The sequence below is a fragment of the Podarcis tiliguerta genome (genome assembly GCF_965153285.1).
Source record: "Podarcis tiliguerta genome assembly, chromosome: 7".
NCBI classification, from domain to species: domain Eukaryota; kingdom Metazoa; phylum Chordata; class Lepidosauria; order Squamata; family Lacertidae; genus Podarcis; species Podarcis tiliguerta.
This window is the reverse complement of record NC_139540.1, coordinates 43,620,211-43,645,712: the sequence shown is the minus strand read 5'-3', so window position 1 is coordinate 43,645,712 and position 25,502 is coordinate 43,620,211. Positions and strand designations below refer to the sequence as shown.

The 25,502-nt window shown below is 40.8% G+C and overlaps 3 protein-coding genes across 27 annotated transcripts in view; 2 read left to right on the top strand and 1 right to left on the bottom strand.

Annotated features, from left to right (window-relative positions):
- LOC310682651 (uncharacterized protein) overlaps positions 1–5,274 on the top strand; it is a 142,927-nt gene extending 137,653 nt beyond the window's left edge. For all 5 annotated transcript variants that reach the window (XM_083451692.1, XM_083451693.1, XM_083451694.1 and 2 more), the window contains one exon: positions 73–5,274. In XM_083451692.1, the coding sequence (XP_083307818.1) occupies positions 73–248 (176 nt within the window). In that variant the 3' untranslated portion in view covers positions 249–5,274. The remainder of the gene's footprint in view (positions 1–72) is intronic.
- Positions 1–25,502, top strand: part of RIOK3 (RIO kinase 3) — a 910,199-nt gene that overhangs the window by 602,830 nt on the left and 281,867 nt on the right. The gene's annotated exons all lie outside the window — the stretch shown is intronic.
- ZNF521 (zinc finger protein 521) overlaps positions 1–25,502 on the bottom strand; it is a 283,936-nt gene that overhangs the window by 27,460 nt on the left and 230,974 nt on the right. For 14 of the 21 annotated variants that reach the window (XM_083451574.1, XM_083451573.1, XM_083451572.1 and 11 more), the window contains 3 exons: positions 21,867–21,932; positions 11,809–11,940; positions 7,279–7,394 (listed from right to left, as the gene is read on the bottom strand). In XM_083451574.1, the coding sequence (XP_083307700.1) occupies positions 7,279–7,394; positions 11,809–11,940; positions 21,867–21,932 (314 nt within the window). The remainder of the gene's footprint in view (positions 1–7,278; positions 7,395–11,808; positions 11,941–21,866; positions 21,933–25,502) is intronic. The other 7 variants (XM_083451571.1, XM_083451563.1, XM_083451566.1 and 4 more) reach the window with 1 other exon arrangement.

The window sequence follows — 25,502 nt, the reverse complement described above, 5'->3', positions numbered from 1 at the left end:
CTCAAATATAAAAGAGAATATTTGTAGTGTTAATTTTTCACTTCTAAAACACAGGAAATTTTGTTTCATCAGACCCTTCTGATATGTGGATCGCAAGGCTTTCTTTCCAGCACGTGTTTGGATCATCTAGAGGTTTGCAGCAGTTACTTTGGGAGGTATTAAGTTTCAACATGCAGTTTCTGAATAGGGAAAGCTTAAGTGAGGACAATGGAGCCAGGGATGGGAGAGGAGAAGGGAGGGTGAACTAGTCATGAGTCTCTTTAATACAGTAATCATGGGTGCTTCAAAAGTCACCCTGATGACAGTCCCAGAAATGGCCATCTGTTGTCAACTGTGAGTCAGATGAAGGGTAATCTAAGGTCAGTTCTTGGTCTCTAACAGCAGGGGAATGAAAGGGAGGGAAAAGCTGTAGAATGAAGAGATGGTGATTCACGCTTAGTGTAGGAAAACTACTTACTGATATAGGTTGCATTAGCAGGAAGCTTAATGGTGGTCAAACATAACTGAGCTGTTGGAGGATATATACAAATACAAATGGAAAGCTTAACTCTACCCAGCTAATATTGTTTTGCTATGCATATTTAGCCTACTCCCAAGTCTAAAGGCTGTGTTCAGAAGATTTTTGTTCCAAATTAATTAGTCCAGAATAAATACTGCACTCTCAAACAACATTTTCAAAATCATCCAATTAAGATTAGTTTCCTTTAATCACCCTTCTGTTCATATTATAAGGGTTTTTAAAGAATTACAAAAAGGGTGAATTGATGACTCTTCCAGCAGATACTTACAGAAGCATTTCAATCAGGATCTTTCATCTTAGATTAAACAAATTAGAGTATTTTTCACCATGCTATCTGTTTAGTGCTTTTTCAAAAGCGGAGTGAAAAAGGCTCATCAGCTTAATCAGTCTGTGGTGAACAAAAGCAGGGTTAACATTTGTTAAGGGGTTAATTAATTTGTAATGTATGAATGCTCGTTCACAGGAAAAGGTATATGTTTATACAGTGAAGAACCAATCCAATGCTGGTACTGAGTGGTCTGAATTATTTTCTAAGTTAGTATGCAATCTGGAAACGTCTGGATTCAAGACATTGCTGGCCCTGTAGAAAGGCTCTGAGCATACAAGGCAAGGCCCAGGAATGCATTTGGTCGTGTGTGCTGCACAGAATTCTGAACCAAACCCAGATATTAGTCCGGCCCAATTCAAATCCTGAAGCATAAGCAACCATGCCAGAGTAAGCTCCTCCCAAGACAATGCTTTTGAGCAAACAATCTTCGGCTTCCTGTGGGGCAGGAAACTGGGGCAAGAGAAGGGTTCAGAGGGCTCTCTGAGGAATGTCATGATCAGGATTTGTTTCGCTTTTGCTGTTGGGCTCTCCTTTAATTTGGATGGGATTAGATGGGATTTCCTCTATGTTTTGAAAGGTGGAGTTAAGTTGCTTATGTCTTTTGAATGCATATAGGTCCAACAGAAAGTTATTGAAATTCCTCAACTTTCCTTGGAATTTCTACAGGCGTTCCTCCAAAGGTGGAGCCTCCAGTTTCTCTCTCAAAACTTCAAAATATCACTGGGCTGTTACATGTTTCTTATATACAGTGGGTACACATAAATTGCTATAGCTAAATAACATTTTCCTAGTTATGCTTATTTGCATTTAGTGCAAGTGATAGTGGAATTATTGTTCCTATATGAAAATTGGATTCCCTTCCTCCACCATATCCTGCTTCTCTCAACTGCTTTAGCAAATTAATATTACCTTGATGATTGGTATTTACATTTGCTGTAGGAAATACTGTACTCACTGACCTAACGTATTTCTTTTTTAAACTTAGACCAACAGGGCCAGCCCTCCCATTAGACACACTAGACTATCCGCTATCTCATTTGAACAATGAAATAAATCCACTACTGGCAACGCAAAACAGCATACCCTCCAACATTTCTCTGGTGAAAATAGGGACATGCCATTCCATAACTGTAATAATTTTGCTATTTATACCCCACACATCTTTCTGGGTTGCCCCAGTCTCTCTGGGCAGCTTCCAACATATACAAAAACATAATAAAAATTAAACATTTTTTAAAAATCTTCCCTATACAGGATTGCCTTGAAACGGCTCAGGGGTCAGATAACCCCATACCCTCCAACATTTCTCCAATGAAAATAGGGACATCCCAAGGAAAAGGAGGACATTCCAGATCAAATCAGAAACCGGGACAGCTTCTCTAAATCGGGGGTGTCCCTGGGAAACAGGGATACTGGGATAACTTGGTGGCAATAGGCATGCCACCAAATCATAGTACAATTTAGAAGCATCAGCACTCTTCAGCTAAGCAACTCCTAAAAATAAAAAACACAGCAAGCATAAAAAAACCTTAAAAATAGGCAAAACACAGTTCAACAAGGCAAAACACAACAAAGAAACCCACAAAGAGGAGCTAAGCAGAGATTGTTAGTAGTTATGAACATTGCAACTAATGCAATATTTTTTTAATGGTTTCAGTTTAATATGGGATATTGAACTGATTTTTTCAGTCTAAGATGCTCAATTGAACCATTTTCAACAACTGGAGCTCTGAAGAAAAAGGAGTCATTCTATATGCTATTACAAGAATCCCTGTGAAAAAAAGAAGCCAGTGCATAAGACACAGCTAAGCTATTTAATCATTTTACGTCCTCATTGTACAATGTGACTGACACATCAGATCTAGTTGATTTTACAAGGGGCTATAAATATTCACACCCTAATGAACCACCTACCCACTGGGAGTGATTATATTTGAATAGGCCAATCAAATAAGGTTGGGTTCACACAATCCAGATCAGGAAGTTTCTTTTTCAGAAAAGAATTACCTTATGAAAGACTAATATGGCTCTAAAGTCCTTTAATCCCCAGGGGAGAAATGGAACAGTGGAAGGAATTTAAAACATGTTCCTTTAGTCATGTCATTCATACATTTTCAGGTTCCCGCCCCCTAAACATTTTTGTAACAAACTCTCTTGTACCAAAGTACAACTACGTTAACTGTTTGGGGAAAAGGACTGCCAAGAAAACTGGAGACCTCTTTTATGTACAGATGTTTTCAGGCATCCCTGAGGGACAATATCATGATTACTTTTCAGATGTCCTTGGTAATTTCACCTCTATGTAAACAGAGTCTAAAGAAAAACCTCACTTAAAATTTCAAATGCAATCTTTAAAACTCTACAAAATAAAAGGTTTTCACCACAATAAAATTAATATAACGAGACTAGAAGGTTAATTGAATGAGGCACTATTTTCTTTCCCTTCGTGTTGTCACATTTGGAATCCTGTTGACTTATACCTGGGAAGATGTGTTTCTTTTTATTTGTGAAGTTTGGTGTGGCAGAATATGATGATCCCCAGCTGGTGTTTAAATTCTAATAAGTTATATGCTAGGCCTCAACCTTGCCTGAAACTCATGAGAAGAAAACAGGTTGTGGTTGCTTTCTAGCGATGACAGAAAAACACTTGGGACATGGTCTGAAAGCAGGTTCCAAGTCTGAGCCCCGGTGCAAAGGAAGACCTCTCTCCAGTCTATGATATACTTGGGAATATCACTTGGTTCTTAGAAATATTCTCTACCATATTGAAGAAGCCTGTTTGCATACCACAGCTGACTGAAATTGTCATATTTAAGCACTGAGTTCACACATTAGTTAGTGGAAGTGGTGGCAATCAGTGCTTTCTTGAGAGCTAGGGCACTTTGATGTAGGTTATGGCATTATGAGAATTCCTAAATTCAGATGCTTATGTCTGAAGCGCTGAATAACACTGTGCCTCTTTTTCTGTTATAAATAGCAGCTGCTGATGCTCAAGACCTCTGAAAAATTAAGGCTATAATATATGAAAATGTTGGCCTAAAGCTGAGTGATGTTAATTGGATTTCAGGTAGATTTCCTTTCAAAGGAGAAGAACAGATAAGATATTCCTTACTGGATGCATAATCACAGCTGGCCTCCAGGGCCTGAAAACCAGTGGCTGCTCCCCCTCTTCCCAATGACTCCGGGGATCTTGAAATGTCAAATCTAATCCTTTGCTTCATTTTTAAAAAATAAAAATCTTAGCCTTTTTCCTTGTGAAGATATCCTTGAAAATTTAAATTGATCGCTTGAGTTGAAAGTTTAGAATGCTTCACCCCTTTCTGTTATTTATTATCATAGAAGAAATATTAAGCATGGTACTGTTGACTCCATGTCCACCATAATCTCTTTCTTAGAGGTTTTATTGGAAGCTCTCTCATAGTCTCTGTCTAGAAATTAAACACAAGCAACTTCTCCCCTAAGGAGTGGCAGCTCAATAGCTTGAGTAATAGTATCATTAGAGCTGATCAAGCGCAAGCAACGTCATTTCAACCATGTAACCTTTTGGCTGACCCAGAAGAGACCCAGGTTGGCTGCAGCTCTTGAAATTAGCAGGCTGATAATCTAGTGAAAGATCTGCTTGGATGGATCTCTGTATCAATTTGGGCTGTCATGGAGGGTGCGATACACCACCCAGAGTGTGATAAAATACCCTTTCAGACATTGCTGTTTCAGTTATAAGGGATTTCTTAATATGCTCCTCTTGGCTTCCAGGAGGGCAGTAACATTGTTGACAACCTGACCTTTCCTTGAAAATCTCTAAAATAGGAAATTAACACAGTCCTCCTAAGCAAGTGCATTGCCAAACCGTTGCCCATGTTTATAATTCCCACCTGCCTTACTGTCCTTCCTTTTCCTTCTATCCTCATCTGAAAACTGCCAACAAATCACCCTTCTTCAATCAAAGCTAAACTTACTGAGAGCTTTCAGAATTGCCTCCTATAATGTGTTTTCTTTTCATGTCACAATGATTCTCCCGTCCTTCCCTTATCTGTAAAGTTGTGATGTTTTCCTTCCGTTTGTTAGCTAATGTTTAACGTTAGCTAATGTTGGAAAATACTGCATATATTGTACCAAAATCTAATTGTAAATGATTCAGAACAATTAGATAATAATCTCATGGAAAACTTCTCACGACGTTCACACACCAAACCCCAGGCTGCAGTGGCAATCCATTTTGAAAAACCATTATTTCTATTGTATCTACTCCAGACAATCTCCTAAAAGTCAACTTTGAGAAAGCTCTACCTTCACTCATCACAGACAAGGATGAACTTCTCAGTGACTGAAGGGACATTCACAGACAAAATCAGCTTTCGTGCCTTTTATTAGTGGAAGACTAAGACTATTGTTCTTTTTATATATTAAATAAAACATAGGCTCTGTATTTGAGGTGTCTAGATTCACAGAATCACAGAATCATAGAGTTGGAAGACACCACAAGGGCCATTGAGTCCAACCCCCTGCCAAGCAGGAAACACCATCAGAGCACTCCTGACATATGACTGTCAAGCCTCTGCTTAAAGACCTCTTAAAGATTCACAAGTCCTTTAGCAGGTGGAGAAGGTACATCCATTTCAACACAGGAATGCATAAGTTACAACCTTTAAGAACATCTCATTAAGAAGAAAAAAGCATCATTACATGTGGATACTTTTGTAAAATGGGAAATGGTTCAGAATCTTAATTTTCAGCAGGTGTAACAAAAACCATTCTTGGCTAATCTATAGCTGCTATGTGCGAGCAACTGAGAGACCTTTTAAAATAAATTCTAACTTCATGTAAGAGCTCTAGACTTGCTTTTCTGTTTCTCTCTAGAGAACTAATGTGTCCCAATGAAAGCAAAATATGGGTTTACAAATGAACACTAGGGACTCAAGAATTCTACTTTTAACAAAAGACAAAGCTTTCTTCTAAGTTCAAGGGGAGGACTGCCAGATGAGATTAAGCCCTGACATGGAGATTTCTGCATGGAATATTCAATCTATCAGGGGCCGGGGGAAGAGAGAGACTATGCAGTATAATAATTAAAACAATTGATTTTTAATACCTTTTGTACATTTGCTATTTGCATAGCAATATGATTGCTACCTCTTGGTTCTACCACTCACCCAAGAACAGTTTAATTTTGACCTAACTATTTCATGAGCCTGAAAGAGACATCAATAAAGGCAGCTTCTTCACACATTACATTTTCAAAAATACGTCTAAAATGTAATATGTGGATGCAGTAAATGTGTATTTGTAATCAAATACATCTTTCTGTCACACTGATCAGGGAGTACAGATTGGTCACAGCAGCCTGTTAAGTAAATACTCAATGGCAATGCGAATCCAGGTTTGCTGCCTTGTAATGTGTGAAATGACCCTAATGGGGATCTGTAGCTGGAAGTGCAAAGTTGCAATTAGAGAAAGGGTTTGCACTTACACAAACACACTTTTGTTGTCACTCTCGTGGTGTGTGTGGTGCACCTCTTCTCTACAACTGATGAGCAGGGACAAAGGAAAAGGGGGGTTTGTTGAGAAGATTGATGTATGTGGATGGTATTTGTGAATAGATGCAGGCCCTCAAAGAAGATTATTTTCTTTTGCTCCAGCTGGTCATCATCTCCTTCAGCTGTGACAGAGTGCAGGACAGGAGAGGTGCAGCGCAAGCCCTGGGCCTTGACTGGAGGCTTTTAAAGGTATAGGCCTCTTCCCCAAGCTGCAACTTGCCAGTTTTATACATGAACCCTTTAATAAAACTTTCAATTCTCATGCAGGAATATCCCTGTAATCCCAAGTTACAGCTGCCTTCTCACAGTCTCGAACTGTCTCTCAGCAGAGAACCCAGAAGCTGTATTGGGGGCGGGTTGCAGCTGAAGGGTTAGCATGTCAGGCCAGTTGTACCATACAAGTTCAAAGCATTTGAAATGGACAGCGCTTCCCTCAGATCCTTCCATGGTTAGAATCAAGACTGTTGGCAACTCCAACTCCAACTCAAATTCAGTTATCACTCCCTCCAGAGCGGAAGGTGTAAGTAAAATTATACTTCTGTGCACTTATTTGTTTCTTTGTGATGCTACAAACTCTGCAGTTCTACCACAGTCTTACCTTCTTGTAATCTGGGCAAAGGATGAATCTACAAGACCTATCATCCTCCTTCAAGTCTGCAGCACAGAAACGTGTTGTCACGTAGCATCCCTAGCAGTTCTTAAGATGCAGCTTGGACAGTCTTACATATGGGCTAAATGCAAATATGTCTGTCTACTGACTATCCCTAAGCTCAATTCTGATGAAGCCTCATTGCACTTCACAGAAACCAGTCCTATGGATCCACCACGTGAACACCTTTGGTGAAGAATACATGCTACAACCATCTCTACTGAAACCCCTTCAATAAGCTGAGTACCTGCAGTTCTGTTTGGAAGAAGAACTTCTGTGGGCACTGTGTGCAGTCATAGATCTTGTCTTCTTGTCCATGGGCCGAAAAAATATGTTGCTGCAACTTGTTGGCTTGAACAAACACTGAAACATTAAAAAGAAAAAGTGAACTTTTTGTTATACGTTTTATACATGGAAAGACTTTTTCGTGAACATTTCCTCATTAACTCACAGCAATTGCAAAGGGTACAATTATCCAAGAACCCTGTAATTTCTGATTATACTGTTGCTATAATAGGCACCAGCCACGATTGCTCAGCTCTACATCCAAGTCCTAATTTTCTTTTCTTTGTAAAAGAACTGTGCTTATATGTCTGGTAAAAACATAATCAAATACTGTTTCAATCTCAAACACTCAGAAATGTACCTTTCCCCTTGCCACAATAATTTCAGATTGCACCACAATGTGCTGAACATCAAAAGCAACATTTGAAAATAAACAAATCCTTGCTACTGTGAAATATGGAAGCGACAGATACAAAAGCACAAAAACACACACCCGCTATTTTTATTTATTTATGCATTTGCCCAAAACTTAAATCTAGCAAACTATTTCTGTATTTAAATGTGTTAATGTTAAAATTATATCCCACAGCTACTTTGGGGCAATGTCTATAAACGTAAAACACAACTGCAGGTAAATTCTCTTTGGATACTTTAAGATCAACTCTGAGTACACACTGAATGCAAGGGTTTCAATAATATAAACATGTTCAATTTTAATGACTACAAAACAAGGCCCTAAGACTGTGTAACAGTTTACCTAGGAGACATACTATTAATAATTAAATTGTATATGCCAGAGGCAGTGTTTGGGTTGGCAGCACTGACTTCTGATGGATGCCTGGTGCACTGTGACCTAAAAAAAGTTTGCATCTACAATATTAATCTGTATAGGCAGGGAAAGGATTTATTAAAGACGTTGGCATTTAACTTTGACTCCATTCCTAATCATTAAAATAATTCTAATTGAATGCCAAAAAAAGAGAAGAGAAAAGAATTAGAATAGCGTTCTTGTGAGTCATACATTTTAATCACATTTCTCATTACCTTAAAAAGGATTGTATTCCATTTTCCATATAAAACTTGTATTGGTGATTTTTGGTTTTGTTAATATTCTACACACTAAAATAATTTAATAGCATATTACTCATAAAACATCATTGTTTATGATTAATGTGCTGTGTCTATTTACCCCATCAGCAAAAATGGAAAATGGGTTTTTTTATACATTTTACAGGGCCACTGGCTGAAATATTAAAGGATTATTGTTATTAGTATTATTTTAATCAGGGAACTTATTTATGGCGAGAACCACAAATAGGGTTGCTTTTCATACACTTTTTTGTACACTGTTGTTTTTTTAAAATCCATCCTAAACTTAACTCTTTGAATCACAAGCTGTATTAAGGGAATAAAGTGGGGGAAACGCTTACACACACACACAGAGCAAAATCCTGTACAATTAATGCAAAAACTAAAATGCAAAAGAAATGCTTGAAGGAATTATTGAACCCAGATGCCTGACAGGCATACGGTTGAAAGCAAAACTATCTACAGCCTCAGACATCATTACTGCAAGCTGTGTAGTGAAAATTAACTAAATTGTTATAATGCAGGAAAACATGTCTAACTTGAATATGGGAAGGTAATAATCAGTAGCAGCAACTTCAACCAACAGAAGAGAAACCTTACTTTAATTTGGCTCTCGTAGTGGATGCCTGCATTTTATTGGGAATGGAGCTGCCAAACAAGAAGGACTAATACAAAAGTACGAAGGGTCATGTTTTCTTATCAAAGTGCATCAGTGGAGAACAAAAACCCCAAATTGCTTCCCGTTGATAGAGAGCTGTGCAAACCGCTGATTTTCCTCTTTTAGAAAAAAGAAATCCTGCATTTATTCACTATGATTCAGGGTATAATTTTAAGGAGCATTATTGCTGTTAAACATAAAAGGTCTGTATGCAGTCTTTATGGTTTAATTTTCAGCGACAGTTGCAGGTTTATGCTTCCTCCAGTATGTCAGTGTGTTTCGTACCCCTACCAGGGTGGTAGGGGAGCTTGTCTTATTGGCAATAGATAGGCCTATAAACAGCAAATGCCTGAGGTTTCTTACAACAATGGAAAGGAAGGCATGGTTCCAAGTCATGATTCCTGGAGCATCAATTACCTCTGGTTGTGGGGAAGCAGTAACATGGGAAGGGGGCTTGAGGAGGTGGCAGTGCGAAGCTGATTTACGGTGGGGATAAGGCAAGAGTGGAAGAGTACAGAGGTACAGAAGGAAGGAAAATGCACTTCATAGTTTCTTTGAGGGTATGGTTACCAGATGTCCCCATTTTCCGGGGACAGTCCCCAGATTTACAAATCTGTCCCCGGACAAAATTAGTCCCCGGATTTATATTTTAAGTGTTGTAGATTTATTAGTAGGGAATGAATGTTGTGTGATTGGTTCAACGGCACAAGACACATCATATGGGGACTTCTGGCGAGGCAAAATGGCGGGCGCCATGGCAGTGAGCAGCTCCTGAAGCCGGCCAGAGCCAACTATGCTACCAGGCTGGCTCCAGGCTGCTGAGACTGCCGCTGCCGCCACCACTGCTGAGAGGGAACCGGGGACACCCGGCGCGTCAACTGGAGGAAACACTGACAGCCCCCCCCCAACCCAAATCGAGCCAGGAGCGAGAGCACCAGGCCACCCAGCCCACTGCCCAGCGGTCCTCTCGGGCCAGAAAACCCCAGAGGCGATGCAGGGAGAAGGAGGAGAGGAGAAGGAGAAGGAAGAGAGAGAAAGAGGAAGGAGAAAAAAGAGGGGATCCCCGACCTTGCCACGCTGCTGCCACTGCCACTGCTTAGGAAAGGTAGGAGAGCACTGGGAGGGCAAGGACATGTGGCCGAGCCCAGGCGTGACCTGAGCCTACTCCACGGCGGCTAGCGCTCCAAGAGAGCAGGCTGGGACCCAGAGGAAGGCTGTGCAACAGATGAGACCACAGAAGAGAAGATCTTACTGCTTTTTTTAAAAGGTGTCCCCGGATTCTTTGAAAAAAAATCTGGTGACCTTATTTGAGGGAGTGCCAATGGCAATCACATTGTTTAGTCACAGCAGAAGCATCACATGGTAGCTGATGTTATGTGAAGGCAGTTTTCATAAACGAAACGTCAGAGACAGATCTATATAGAGTGTTCAATAGAGGTGTTGTGCTGCAAGTAACTGTGGGTGAAGCAACATGTTATGTTTCATACATAGCTGTAAACTCTCTCTCTCTCTGTGTGTGTGTGTGTGTGTGTTTGTGTCTGTGTGTGCGTCTGTGTGCGTGTATGTGTGTGTGTTTAAATTCAGAAGTGGGAGGGGCAATCTGGATGAGGTGTCAGAACACATGGAAGGAAGGCTTAATCATCTCCTCCACAGCCACAACTCCTTCCCCAGGAAACTTCCCCCCTGCAACAGTAAAAAAAGTTCACATTGGTGCCAATGGGGAGCTTTATTTATCTGTTTATTGGCAAAATGTAAATACTGCTTAGTGAAAGAAAACGCTAAGAGGTTTACATAAAATGTAAAAAATATTCATTAAAATAGCAATTAAAGCAGCAATTAATAGGGGATATAATAAAATTATAAAAATATAGATAAAAAGCAAGTTTTTTTAAAAAAAACACACACATCTATGACTATGGAGACGTTGTAGCTTCTCATTCTTATTGTTTGTTTTCTTGCTTATAGAAAATTCTTTAAAAAGGCGTTAAGATGTTACATGTTTGGGTAGGCTTGCTTCAACAAAAAAGCTTTTAGCAGCTATTGAAAACTTTACTACCCAGACTTAGATCAGATTTGCACCCAAAATATTATACACAATGTGTAGTTTGATGCGCTGTGCTGAATACTTGAGGGATAAACATGGTGAATCTGATCTAAGTCCGTGTATATGTAGAAGATCCCCTACTACCTCAAATGTCAGCAATTAACAGTGGCTTCTTGGGTCAACGTGTGCCTGGTTCTACATGCAGACAGGAAGATACAGAGGCCAATCAGCTTAAATGGAGCATAACCTGAGAATGCTCTGCTGAAAACAATTATTCCAACAGCCCCACAGACATGTGATCTTCCTTTGAGAATGTATGTACATCAGATAGGAATGTAGCGGGATACAATGGGGATTCATCTCACTTTATGGTTAGAGCAGTGTGGCATGTGGAAGATGAGATACAGTAGAGGGGAGGAAACAGGCAGAAATTGGAGCCTTCTGCTCAGCACATGGGGTCTGTGGAACCCACCCTATTGATACGATAAAAACGTATTGTGTGAGAGGTGTGCTTGTAAAATTCAGGTAGATGGAGGTCCAATCTTTCTGCATACTTGACTTTTAAAATAATTCCTAATCAATACCACTAACGAGCACAAATCTAATACTTGCATGCAAGCTGACCTGAAGTCAATGTCTGGCATGAATGGCATTATTTGAGAATGTGCATGAATAAAATGAACAGTTCCTAATGTACTCACCTGTAAAGCAGACTGGACATTTGAAGGTCCCTCCCATTCCTTCAAAGCTGTGTTCTATCAGATGGCACTGTAGTTTGGCAGGAGAATCAAATGTCTGGTTGCAGAGCTTGCACTCGTGGTTTAGTCCTTCATCTAGTGGGGAAAAATATGAGAAAAGTTTATTGTCCCTTGCGATGCTTGAAACCCAATCTCTTGCTAAAGAATTCCAGGATTAGATTTTATGCAGGATCATGAATGATATACTTCATGTACTAAGCAGCTTTTCATCTTGTTCCAATCAGCAACCGCTACACCTCCCCAAATATTTATTCACTAATTAGAAGTATGGTGCACACACGCAATAGCACTGGATACCTGCTAACATAAATGCTGGTGCACCAGATTTTAAGTCAGTTAAATATGAATGGCCTTGACTAGATATGGCATCATTCTATCCCATTAGCTATGCCAAAATAAGGGTGGGCAGATATACTATCAGGCCCCTTGTTGCTATTAACCCATATCAATTAATGTACACTCCAAAAATTAGCACTGTCATTTCCAAGTAAATGGGGGAAGGAGAGGGAGAGAGAGAGAGAGAGAGAGAGATCAAAAACCTTTTAGTTAAACAGATTGACCGCAGAGTATATTATTATGTACTGTAATTTGCAAATTCTCAATAGAGCAGCCAGCAAGTACTCACAAAAAATCCCCATCCTAGTCTTCCCTTTCTATGTTGAACTTTCATATGTATCCTTCCACTCTAGCCTTTCCTCTATATGACAACCAAAAATGCTGTGCAAATCCTTGCTACTTGGGTTGGTCTTTAGTAGCAAAGAACTTGCATGTACTGATGACTGGGGGCGGGTGGATAAGAAAATTCAGGATTTTTATTTTTATTTCAATTCTGTGAGCTGTTATGTTAATTTTTGGTATCACATCAAGAGGGTGGGGGAGTTGTCTGTAAATTTGTATGGCATCTGAAATCTTTTCCTATGACAACTAATTACCCAGTATCTTTAATGCTTGAACTAGTCTCTCCCCCCCCCCGCTCACCCACAATACACTTTATTATTAATAACTATCCTACTAGCCTCAATGGTCTTTTATTTGTTCAGCTACAGGCAATCCTAGCACCACCAAATTGATCCTAAAACCTTCCCTGCTCTGCACTGCAGGCCCTTGGTGCCCTCCCCCCTCCCTTCCATCTTAGGCCTACCATTAGTCTTTCTTCCCAACAGTGTTGCAAGCTCCTTTCATTCCGCCATGGGAACAGTGATAGGTTGTCCTACTTAGAAACAGTTGCTAGGTAAGATGCAACTTCCAGCTCTGTTGTACAGGGTTCAATTCCCTCAGCAGATCTCAGGAAAGGTCCTTCTGTATGTCACTAGTGTGTTATACAAATAGTTTGATCTTGCAGGTAAAATCACTATCCGATTAATAAACACACACACACACACACACACACGATTGTCCCTGGTACAACATTCATGCAAGATTAGAGGGAAAGGATTTTTTTAAAGCACATCTTCCTAAGCATAGTTTGCTTAATATGACTGGTAGCTATGACTAATATAGAAATGAATGAAAACTGAAGAGGATAACTACCAAATTAACAGATAATATATAACTTGCAGCCTAAATGGCCATCGGTTGGCTATTCTACCAAACTGTTATCCATCTGAAACAGGGAAAAGTAAATTGATTTATATTTCTGTTGCACTGGTTCACAGTTACTTGAACTCTAATTTAATCTTAATGTACGCATGCACAATTAATAAACTGCTACACTGGCTTCCTGAACTCTAGCAAGGGATCTAGGTGCTGCCTGACCCAGTGGTTGGGAAACAATGCTACTAGTGATAGATAACAGCATTTCCACTAGTTACCAACCCCTGTTCTCATGGCAAATGCTCAGGCCAGTCAAAAACAACGCCAGCAATTGCACAGCCTTTAGGCCAAGTACAGTTAACATGGTGCCCAGTGGCCATGCTGGCTGAGACAGGTGTGAATGTCCACAACATCTGTCTTGGCCACTCTTGCTCTAAGCTGTGTAGTCTTGAGATTCTAGATGTGCTTACGGCTTGCTAAAGCTCAACTGTACCAATGTGAGAGGAAGCATTTGTCACTTCCTCCATGTTTATGACAGCGGATACTTTGATGTCATTACATAGCCAGGGAAGAAGTCCGAAGCAGCTCGTTCTTCTTCAAGCTCATGATCTAGGATAGTTAGATGGACCACTAGGTAAGGATATATGTATCCATAAACTGATTCAGGTTAATACATGGCAGAAATGCAATATATTAAGAAGTGTAATCAGTGAGTTTCTTTCTTTCCTTAATTATCTTGTTGTATTACATATCCTTCCTTTTTTTGTTTCCTGAATTTAAACTTTATTTCCAAATAAAATTCAATGTTTTTCTAAAATGTAAGACTTATGTTCACCAAGTCCACATTTTATCACATATATCACAGTAGGGTTGAATGCAGATGTTGTTAAGAAGACGGAGTAAATGCCTAGTCCTCACATCAATCCTGATTTTTAATATCTTAAAATTCTGAAATTAATAGTGTAATAGAAGATTAGGCCGAGCATCTAGTATCTGGCCTATGACAGTGGTCAGTAACAGCTGCTTCAGAGGAAGGTGGAAATCCCCATAATAGCCATATTATGCACTGAGTAATCTTAGGAGGGAATTTTTCCCCATGAATATTTGTGTTGATATGCACACTTAAAGCAAGTGGAAAGAAAGCAGCTCAGCTCTGGATCTTTCATCCGTCAAGGTGAAGATAAGCAATGCCAACCTCTGAAATGCTAGCCAAAAGCAAATCAGCAATGTCAGGCACTACAAAGCAACAGAAAGCAAGGGGTATTTCACAAAGTATTCCTATGGGGCATGATCGAGGTCCCACTACTCGTTTTGTTGACTAATAAAAGTTTTCACTTTTGTAATTAGAGGGAATGCTACTAGTGAAGATATCTGTCTTTACACTGCCTTAATTATTAGCTTAGGTAGGTTTACTTTTTTCTTTGTGTATAGAATCATAGACCTGTTGAGTTGGAAGGGACCACAAGGGTCATCTACCCAATCCCCTGCAATGTGAGGTTCAAATAACCACCACCACCACCACTACCCTGAGATTAAGGGTCTCATACCCTACCAACTGAGGTATGTGTGATCTGCAGTAAGTAAAGTAAAATGCACCTAGTTTCTTGAACCATATGCAATATTTCTGTAAAGCTGTTAACTCACATACAGTCATACCTCGGGTTAAATATGCTTTGGGCTGAGCATTTTCGGGTGAGCTCTGCGGCGACCTGGAAGTAACGGAACGTGTTACTTCTGGGTTTTGCCGCTCGCGCAGACGCTCAAAATAAGGTCACACACATGCGCAGAAGCGGTGAATCGCGACCAGCGCATGCGCAGGTTGCGTTTACATCAGGATGCGAATGGGGCTCCGGAACGGATCCCGTTCACATCCAGAGGTACCACTGTATTCCCCTCATTTTCCACTTTGATCCGCACTACATTTTAGGAAAGTAAAAGTGCTATGGTCAGCAACAGCAATGAACTGTGACTGACCCAGTGGAGGAAACACCAAGTGACTATCTGGCCCAGGATGACTGCAACCCTTCTGAAAATACCTTCTGAAAATACCTTGGTTTTCAGACACCTTTTTAAAACAATTGACTTTAGAAAGGTCAGCTGCATACGCTTCTACAGTTCTTCCACTATAACATTTCAGTTCCTGTTGCTCCTTGTAAATACAAGACTAGAAGAAGTGGAATGATGACTGGAAGGAAAGCTGTTTTGCACCCTCACCCACACGCCCTCTCTAGCCACAGAAAATCTTAAAAATTTAGAAAATACTGAAAGTCACAACTAAACAAACAGACAGTGAAAAGCTACCCTGGCAGTTTACACCTGGGATAAATATGAAGTGAAGTGGAGTGCCAGAACATCCCTTCAAGAGGTCATTCTTCCTCTCTCCTATATCCACTTCAAAGCTACATTCTTTCAGCAAATGTATTAGGGAGGGGATCTTAAAAGTGCTGAACAGCTTAAAAAAATTCAATCAGAATAATCTGCTCTTTAGAAAGGTGGTGGATGACAGTAATTGGAAAATACTGTCTGACTCATTTATTAAAGTGAGATTCAGAGTCAATTGATTTAATAACCATTAGAATATTCTATTAAGGATTTAATAGGTTGGCACGGTCCTATTTTTTATTAAGAGTTATAGGTGAGGAATAAGCAATTCTATGGAATTTCTAGGCAACTGCTTGCATGGATTAAGATAAAAATACAGCTTGCAAATTAGGTACCCAGGAGCTGCTGTAGTGCTGATTCACACAACCATTTCCCCCCAGTCAGAAACAAAGTGACTTCTGAGCAGTCATCTCAAGGAAGAGATCTAAGATGAGGACACTAATTATGGGTTCCTCATGTGCACGGTTGCCAGAAGACTTATTTTTAGCCCCTTTCTCATGTGTGGTGATGGATGGACGAGGAAGCCATTCACACATTCACAAGAACTACATCCATGTGGAGCTGTAGTTGGAGATGAATGGATGGAAGTCTCCCCAGAGAGGAAAAACATGAACTGGTTCTTTGGAAGGGGAGGGGGAGAAAGAGGAAGAAGGAGGACTATAATACAATTAAGCTTTCTGGTTCATAGAAAAGAAATGAGTTTTGGATCTGTAGCTTTCCAATTCAAAAAAGATAACTGATAACAGCAACAATTAAAAGCATAGAATACCCAGTTGCTTCCTGTCCATATTACCTATCGGATCTACACCTGCTGAGCATTACTCTCCCAGACCATTTGCTGAGCCTCTGATCTGATACATATTAAGGTAAGGAGGCTTAATCTTCAGTCCAGTGTGCTACTGCCACAATGAAAGCAAGAGGGGGAGGGGGGACCTAGTATGGTGAAGATCCCAAGAATGTCATGAGCTCCCTTCATGACACAAAGGGGTCCATACCATGGAAAAGGCAATGGACCTTGATGACACATGGCTTCCCCCACTCATGGTGCCCAGTTATTCTGTGAGAATTGTTGCTCCACTAAAGTATAGCGGTGCAGACCTCTGTGTATTTTAGTGTTTCCCGAGAGCTGAAACCCTGATCACAGATGGCTCCAGCTCCAGGGGAAGCTTACGTGCATAGACCTCTATGTGGCCAGGTTTCCATTTCTCAGATGTCCACATCTAACAGATGAACAGAGGGAAACCACATGTTGCTCAGGTTAGGACAACAGCCACAGCCCTGTTGCCCATTAAATTGCATGGTGCACGCAATTTAATGGGCAGTAACACGCTGCGGAGGCTGCTGCATGGAAGTAGCAGGCTGCATAACAAATAAAGCGGGTTTTACATATGGACTTCTGTTCTATTTTGCTTACGTTTGTTCCATGCCTTGGAGCAACCTTTCTCAACCTGTGGGTCCCCAGATGTTGTTGAACTACAACTCCCATCACCCCTTGCAAGCAAGGCTCCAGAGCTCAGAGATGATGGGAGTTGTAGTCCAACAACATCTGGGGACCCACAGGTTGAGAACCGCTGCAGGGATGATAGATTTTGTGTGTTCTCAAAGTACCATGTTTTGGTTTTGGAAAAATGTTTTGTTAATACCTGCCTTGCTTTTCATGTGTAAAGTGGGTGCTAGAACATCAGGAAGCACCTACTGGACATTTCCTGCAATATTATTAGCGACATTTGACAAAACTTGCATATACTGTATTTTAATATTTTTTATGCAAATAAGAACAGTCAAACACAGATTTTTTTTTAAAAAACCAGCTGTTAGGAAATTCAAAATATAATTTAAATTAAACCAAATAAGACCGTTCTCATACAATATTAATCCTAAAACAGAGCAGTCTGCTACTGTGCTATCCCAACTCCAGATTGCTCATCCAGCAACTACCTATCACAGTCAGACGTAAGGACCTTTGAGTTTAATGGGTTTAATGGGCTTTTCCTAGGTAAGTGTATAGAACTACAGCCTTAAGGTCACAGAGAAGTGCATCATAGTAGTAGAGAAGTGCCCCTTCTGTTCTACAATTTTGCAAACCACTTACTGTTGTTGGTTTTTAATGTTCTATTGCCTCCCAAGGATTGCACTGAGAAGAAGTCAACATACTGCTATGGCAATTATTCCATTAGTGCAAGCATTTCAGCTTGCCAGATAGAATGATATCCCCTCTCTTTCCCTTGAGTACTGTTGGGCAGGGGTGTGTGTCTCCTGACACCCCAGAAGCAGGGTGGCATGGGAGCATGGGGCAAAGGGGTGGAGGGGAAATCCCACTTGGGCCAGCAGAAATCATTGCACAAGCTTCTGCTATCGGGACTTGATCTGGCCCTGTGTCTAGCCGCATATCTTGGCTTTTTAAAGAAGAGCATGAATAGTAACATACCTGCTACACGCACCCTGCAACAAAGCTGTCTTCCCTGTCCACTATGTGCTGATGGGACATTGCACTAGAGTCGCTGGATGAGGCCAATGGGAATACCAGGCAATGGATAAAATGTAGATGGAGCATGTTGTGGCAATTCATACTGAAAGGTGTCTATATAGTCTCTCTTCTGTTCACCAAGTCTAAGTCAGATGAATACGTCTATAGGATAAGGCCCTCTTAATAGCTGTTGGTCAAACTCTGTTTCCTCTCTTTAACTTGGGAATCAAATGGCCTGCAGTTTTCTGGCTCTCCAAAGTGTTCACAGCTGCATCAAACCAACACTTATTTCCCACCCCCACCCGTTTCACCTAGGCAAAGAGCACACATTTAAAGACTTAATACAGAAATTAACATTGCCTGAAGACTTCCAGCATATGCTCATCATTCCTCCCTGATTGTAATGGGCCTTCTGTCATTTACAATTTCTCAAGAATTATCACCCCAAACCCCACAATTCAGGCATATAGCAGCAAGGAAATGGAGATACTAAAATCAAATATACAGCTGGGATTTGCTGGAGGGAAATGTTTACAGTACTGGAAGAATCTGCTACTGCAAAAATGTAGACTGAAGTTTAAATAATTATCAATTCTTTATTTTTGGACATGGAGCAAGCTGGTGGATTTAAAAAAAAAAAAAAAACAACTCTTATCTTATACCTAAACTTCAGAAAAGCATTACAACATACTGAATTTTAAAAACAACAAGACATGGTTCTTCTTGGATCATACCACTTGATTCTGCAGGTGGCAGGACATATCTAAATCTCCCCTGTGAGAAACTCCTTGCATGAAGAAAACTAGCAGATCAGGGAGAAGGATATAAAACATTCAGCAGGCTGCACCACCTTGGAATGGAGGTCAGGGAGTGCATGTATGAATACTACTACGTGTAAACAAACAAACAAACAAACAAACAAACAAACAAACAAATCCTTGCATATGGAAAGCTAACCTGCTATGTTTCTGTGTGCAGAAAGGCTTTTTATAAAAACATAGGAAGAACATTCAAACGTGATTTACCCCCTACAGCCTGAAGACAGCGTATGACATGCATTTTCTATGCATTTGATTTGATTACAAGTGGGCAGTGAAAACACAAAGACACATAAAGCCTTATTTCATTAGTTACACAATTAGCCATGTAGCTCAGTGCAATCCATATTAACTGGCAGAGATCTTTCCCAACCCTGTTACTCAAGTTCCTTTTTTAAAACTTGAGATGCCAGGGACCGAACCAGGGACCTTCTGCATGCAAAGCGTGAGCTCTACCACTGAGCTGTGGCCTCTTCCCAAGAAATGCCATGCTGGGGCACACTAATGGTAATTCTAGTCAAGCATTCTGTCCTCTTAACTGCAGACAAAAGATGCCACAGGGAAGATCACAAGCAGGGAATCATCATGATAGCTTTCTCTATTGTTAGCTTCTAGCATCTGGTAGTCAGAAATAGACTGTATCGTAAGAGGCAAATTGGGTATGCATCACAAAGTTACATTACGCTGTTGCCATTGTGCCCTATGTTATATGGGATACTCTAAGAATGATCTCTGTATTTCCCTTTCTTTATTTCTTTAAAAGAAGTGCAACAGAAATTATTGGTCTGAATTTAGACTTTGAACTAACTGAAGCAGTATGTCTCCCGCTCTCCCACTCACACCAAATATTGGTAACTTAAGTGGAATAAAGTGCCAGTTCCTAGCTCTCGGTTCTAGCAAGACTGAAGTGATAGTAGATGACCCTAGACAAATGCCTAGAGCAACAATTTGTTAGAGGCAGTAGCTCTGCTTCCGCAGCAGGCGGAATGGACTTTCCCTCCACAGGGTTGTTAATACAGTGCATGTATTTTTGCAGCTTTTGGAGCCAATAAATTACAAAAGGAAGGGATGGAGGACCTAATGTTATAGAGAAGAAAGAAACAGGGGTGCCAGAAGCAGTGGGAAAGGGCAGGAGAGGATTCCCATGGGATTAAGCTGCATGTTATTATAGTGCAGCAGCTGACTGGAAGCCAGGGGCTAGAATTGTCTGGAGGTGATGTATGGGAGATAGTTCTATCTTTGGGTAGAAGAATGGAGGACATGAACTTTGGTCTCTTCCATGTTTCCAGCCAAGCAGGGCAACCTGGGGAACAGGTGGGTTGAGGAAACCCCATTCAGGCTCAGTAAGCCAGAGACAGGTGGGATAGGTAATAAGTGCCTGGGAATTCAAAGATCCATATGTCCATATGGATCTGAAATCTTTAAACATTATTCCCAAAGAGCTTAGATTTCTTTGTGTTATTGGGTAGAGTTCCGAGCTTGCCATGATTATTGGTTCACTTATATTCAAAACATTTGACGGAATGAAAATTAAGTATAATAAAAAAAAAGTTCTGCTAACAATTTTAAGGAAGGAAAATACTGTATTTTTTGCTCTATAAGACTCACTTGTTTCCTCCTAAAAAGTAAGGGGAAATGTGTGTGCATCTTATGGAGCGAATGCAGGCTGCGCAGCTATCCCAGAAGCCAAAACAGCAAGAGGGGTTGCTGCTTTCACTGCGCAGCGATCCCTCTTGCTGTTCTGGCTTCTGAGATTCAGAATATTTTTTTTCTTGTTTTCCTCCTCCAAAAACTAGGTGCGTCTTATAGAGCGAAAAATACGGCACTCAACATTTTTCTTTTGCCAAGTAGGTTCTAAAACATAACAAAAATGAAGCTATTAAAATACACCTATCATACCCGTGTGTGTGTGTGTGTGTGTGTGTGTGTGTGTAAGCTCTACATGCACCCATGCCAAATGTCTTATCCTGCTCTCACTAAAGATAGTTGAGCATTTCTAAGTACATGCATAAGCCCACTATCAATGCTTTCCCTTTGCTGGTATCCATGTACATCAGTCCTTCCCTGTGGGCCATGTGTGTCACATCCCAAACAAGGGGAGGTACTGGTGTGGGAAGTACACTGAATTCCGGGAGACCCGTGTGATGCTGAGTTTCAAGCAATATTACTGTGAACTGAGAACTTTGCCTGGTGAATGGCAACCACATCATAAAGTCTGAACCAGGCCGTAGTCAGTGTGGAATCAGGGTTCATATAGTACTCAGAATTACAATGTAGTTAAATTAGGTGTGTGTCTATATTGCAAGCAGCTATTATACCAATTCTTCCCCAGGTACCTTGGATACTGTAGTTCTATGAGGATGTTCAGAATTCTCTGTAAGAGATTACTCACTTCGCTCCAAGAGCTACTACAATTTCTAAGTTCCTTGGGGAGCAAGTCATGAAATGTTTTAAGCTTTTGTGGACATCCCCTCAAGTTCTAGGTTCTAATTGTGTGCTTGTATGACATTTCTGTCTCTGAAATAAGTTCCTTACCCTGCCTTTCAGCAGTAAATCACATAAAATTATAGTAAAATTGATGGTTAAAGCTATGTGTTTCTGAGGGAGGGGAGAAGTATGATGAATAAGAGTCACATTAACATTATGGAAAATGTACTTTAGTTGAAATCAAAAGGTTTTTGGCCTATTTTAAAGCACTGATTCTCTTAATCAGTATTGCTGTGTCAAGTGTATTATTATTTTTTAAGCGTTGGTGATATTTCAAGAGATAGCTTTCTCTGTCATTGATGTTAAATACCTACTAGTATTTCCCACCCGTCTGGGACTTCTGGAACTGGTGGAAGTACTGGTATATCTACCATCGAGTTCTACACAAAAAAAACAAAAATTGGTAAAATTGAAAGAGGATACTTCATGGACACTTCATGCAGCATAAACTAAATGCTACCTGTTCTAAAGTCACATCTGCAGGGAAAACAGTCTTTTTAACACTGAGACAAGCAGTCAGTCAATATGAATTCCACAGTACAGTGGATCAGTCATACGAATGGAGCATTACTGACAACTCTTTCATCAACTAATTTTTGCTCAGGATGTAGAGCAAGTGTCTCAAGAGCTGCCTACAGAAGAAACCAAGGGGGTGGAGGGAATGGCCAGACCAGACTACAGAGAACTGCCGGCTACCTCTGAAGCATTATTTGTTTTTCTAAATATTATAAATAAGCAAATTTGTTGGTCATGCTGATATACAAAGGCTTGACACAAAGCTGTTCTGATACACTGCCCTTTTCTTTTGGTGTATTTTTTGGTGTTCATTTATGTTTTCAGGCAGCAAGAAGAACGCCACTAGATACTGTTGGGTCCTCTTTTTCGTGTTAGCAGGAGTGATGTGGTTGCCACCTCTGTGGCTGCTCCCATGTTGCTCTGGGTAACAAGTCCCTCTTCCACTCACTTGGTTAGGGCAGGTCCCTTGGCTGTTATTACTGATCCATGAAGTATGTCACCAAAGGGGAAGGCAACCATGCAATCTGCTCTATCCAGGTTACCTTAGCCTCAATGGAACCCCTAAGTAACTGTTGTACCATTTAAATGCCCCAGCCTAGTCATGTGAGCCTTTCTTACAGCATTTGGACCCTGTCCCACAGCCGACCGCTAATTATGATGTGTGCAATCTGCTCCCACCTCACATGGTTGGGCTTAAATAACAAGAGCTGGTCACAGAAACATGTAGCTATTAGCAGACTAGCCTGCAAACAATCCTATAGGAAGTAACAAGCACACCACTCCAGGAAACATGTGACCAGGTTCTTGCCTACTGCCATCTATATCCAGTGGTTTTCTCTCTCTCTCTCTCTCTCTCTCTCTCTCTCTCTCTGTGTGTGTGTGTGTGTGTGTGTGTGTGAGAGAGAGAGAGAGAGAGAGAAAGAGAAAGAGCAAGAAAGAGTGTGCAAATACCAGGGTGGGAAGAGAGAGAGTTCTGTTGTGGCTGATAGGTCAAGCTTAGAATCATAGGGAATTTATATAACCCAGAATCTCCAATCCTAAGGCTTTGGGGGAGGAAAGTGAACCCCTTTCAGTTGCGCCCACCCAGCCCAATCAACTTTTAAAGGATGCCTAGCCAACTGGTCTGCAGTTTGACAGGTTCCTTACCCGGGGCACCTCTCTCATGCCTCATGCTATTTTCAGACCAATTGCTCACAGAACACTGCAGGAGATATTCCACACCTCCCCCCAAACTCTGTAAAAGCTACACTTGTGGGGAAATCTCTGCAGCTGTCCTTCTGAAATGGCTTTATCCCCTCACCTTAACGCCCCCCCCCCGATGCCTACACATTTCTGCCAAAATATAAAAAAGTTATATACATTTCCTTTTAAAAATAAATTAAAAAGGCACCTAGCACCCAAAATAAAAAAGAACACCTGGACTTACTTGCCTGTAATTTGGAAGGCATAACCCACTCTGAAGGGACTACTTGGTCTGCAAATTTTAACAATTTCTGATGAAAAGTGGGGGGTGGGGGGGGAGTTATAGCAGTTTTACTTCCCTCAAAGCGAATGGGAAGAAACAAAGCCTCGTTTTTTTTGAAGTGAACTTGGCCTCAGACCCAGAGCTGAACTAAGCAGCTACCAAAGCCCTTCAGATCAAGGTGGGCTGTTCCCTGAGGTCTGAACCACATATTGTGGGGTTGGTGCACATACCTAATATTTAGTGCAATACAAAGGACCATCAAAATGTAATGCTAAGTAAAGGGCCTAAATTGGAGCAAGCCTGAGATGAGGATTCTCCCAGAGGTGCCTTGCTTCCCTCCTAACCAGATGCCTTGCTTAGTGAAGGTAGGTGCATAAACTTAAATGAATAGATTTGTGAGTCACCTGCTGAATGCATAGCAGTAAAAGTTGTCTGTAAGATGCTGATACAGTAGGTAGGATGGGCATATATTTTAAATTAATACGGAACTGACCAAGCCTATATGTTAAATGATGCTTGATAACTCCTTGAATGCTAGGGAAACTGTTCCCTCTATCCTCGGATATTATTCCCTAGAGAGAATAGAAAAACTATTCCCTAAGGTTAATAGGGAAGCAAACGAAACCATGGCGGGTGGAGGGTGGATTAGTATGGGAATGGCGTATATTATTTTTTCCATTTTCTATGTCTTCTTTATCATGTCAACAACAACAAAAAGCAGAAAATAAAATTCACTGGGCTTAAAAAGATGAAAGGCCTCACACATTCAAATGCAAACAGGTAAGATCTCAATTAGCCGTACCTGAGTAAACAGGCTTGGCTTTACTGTACTGACACATTAGCTCTGTTGCTGTTAAGCCCATGCCTTCTTATGCAACTTTTTCATTCCCCCAGCATTCAGCATAGTGCATTGTTTTGGGAATGGTGGTATTCATAATCTTTTATTAGTTGCACACCATCTCATCCCTTTCATTCAGATTTTGGGTGCAATCTACCAGTCAGTCTACTTTCTTCATGTACAGCTTTCTTCCTGTGCAGCTTGCACAAGATTCCCACACAAGTCCCACTGGAATAAATGAAGGTTTAACAGCAGCAGTGTTGTGTGTGTGTGTGTGTGTGTATGCCCTTTATCCAGAAGAAAAAGGGTTATAAGTTGACCTAATGCACTCCCTTTTCATATAAGTATTCAGTATTTCTTTTTTACGTTAATATATTTCGGTGCTTTATCACTGTAACCTGCTGTTCTCTTTAATTGCTTATTGTTATTAATTATATAGTGTTAACTTTGTTGGCTGCTTGAACCATTTGGCTGTAAAAAATGCATTTATTTATTATTGCCATTGGAGCTGCAGTGAATTGCCAGGGTTCTGTCTAGAGATGAATGCTTTTGAATATTCATCCAATAAAACTTGAACCTGGATCAAACTGAGATTTTCCATTTTCTTCTATCATCCTCCCCTCCCCCCAGCTCCTATTTCACCCAAACTCAGATTTGCTCATCATCCTAGAGATCTTGGGGGGTGCCATTCATTTGCATTTGGGGGGTAAATGGTTCTATTCATGAGAAAAAGTCTCCAACATTGGGGAAAGACAGAGTTTCAATGTGAAATGGGCAAATTCTACTCTAGGCCCTAGGTAAAGGTAAAGGTACCCCTGACCATTAAGTCCAGTTGCGGACGACTCTGGGGTGGCGCGCTCATCTCGCTCTAGGCTGAGGGAGCTGACGTTTGTCCGCAGACAGCTTCCGGGTCATCTGGTCAGCATGACTAAGCCGCTTCTGGCGAACGAGACCAGCGCACGGAAACGCCGTTTACCTTCCCGCTGGAGCGGTACCTATTTATCTATTTGCACTTTGATGTGCTAGGTGGGCAGGAGCTATGACCGAACAACGGGAGTTCACCCGGTTGCGGGGAATCGAACTGCCAACCTTCTGATTGGTAAGCCCTAGGCTCCGTAGTTTAGACCACAG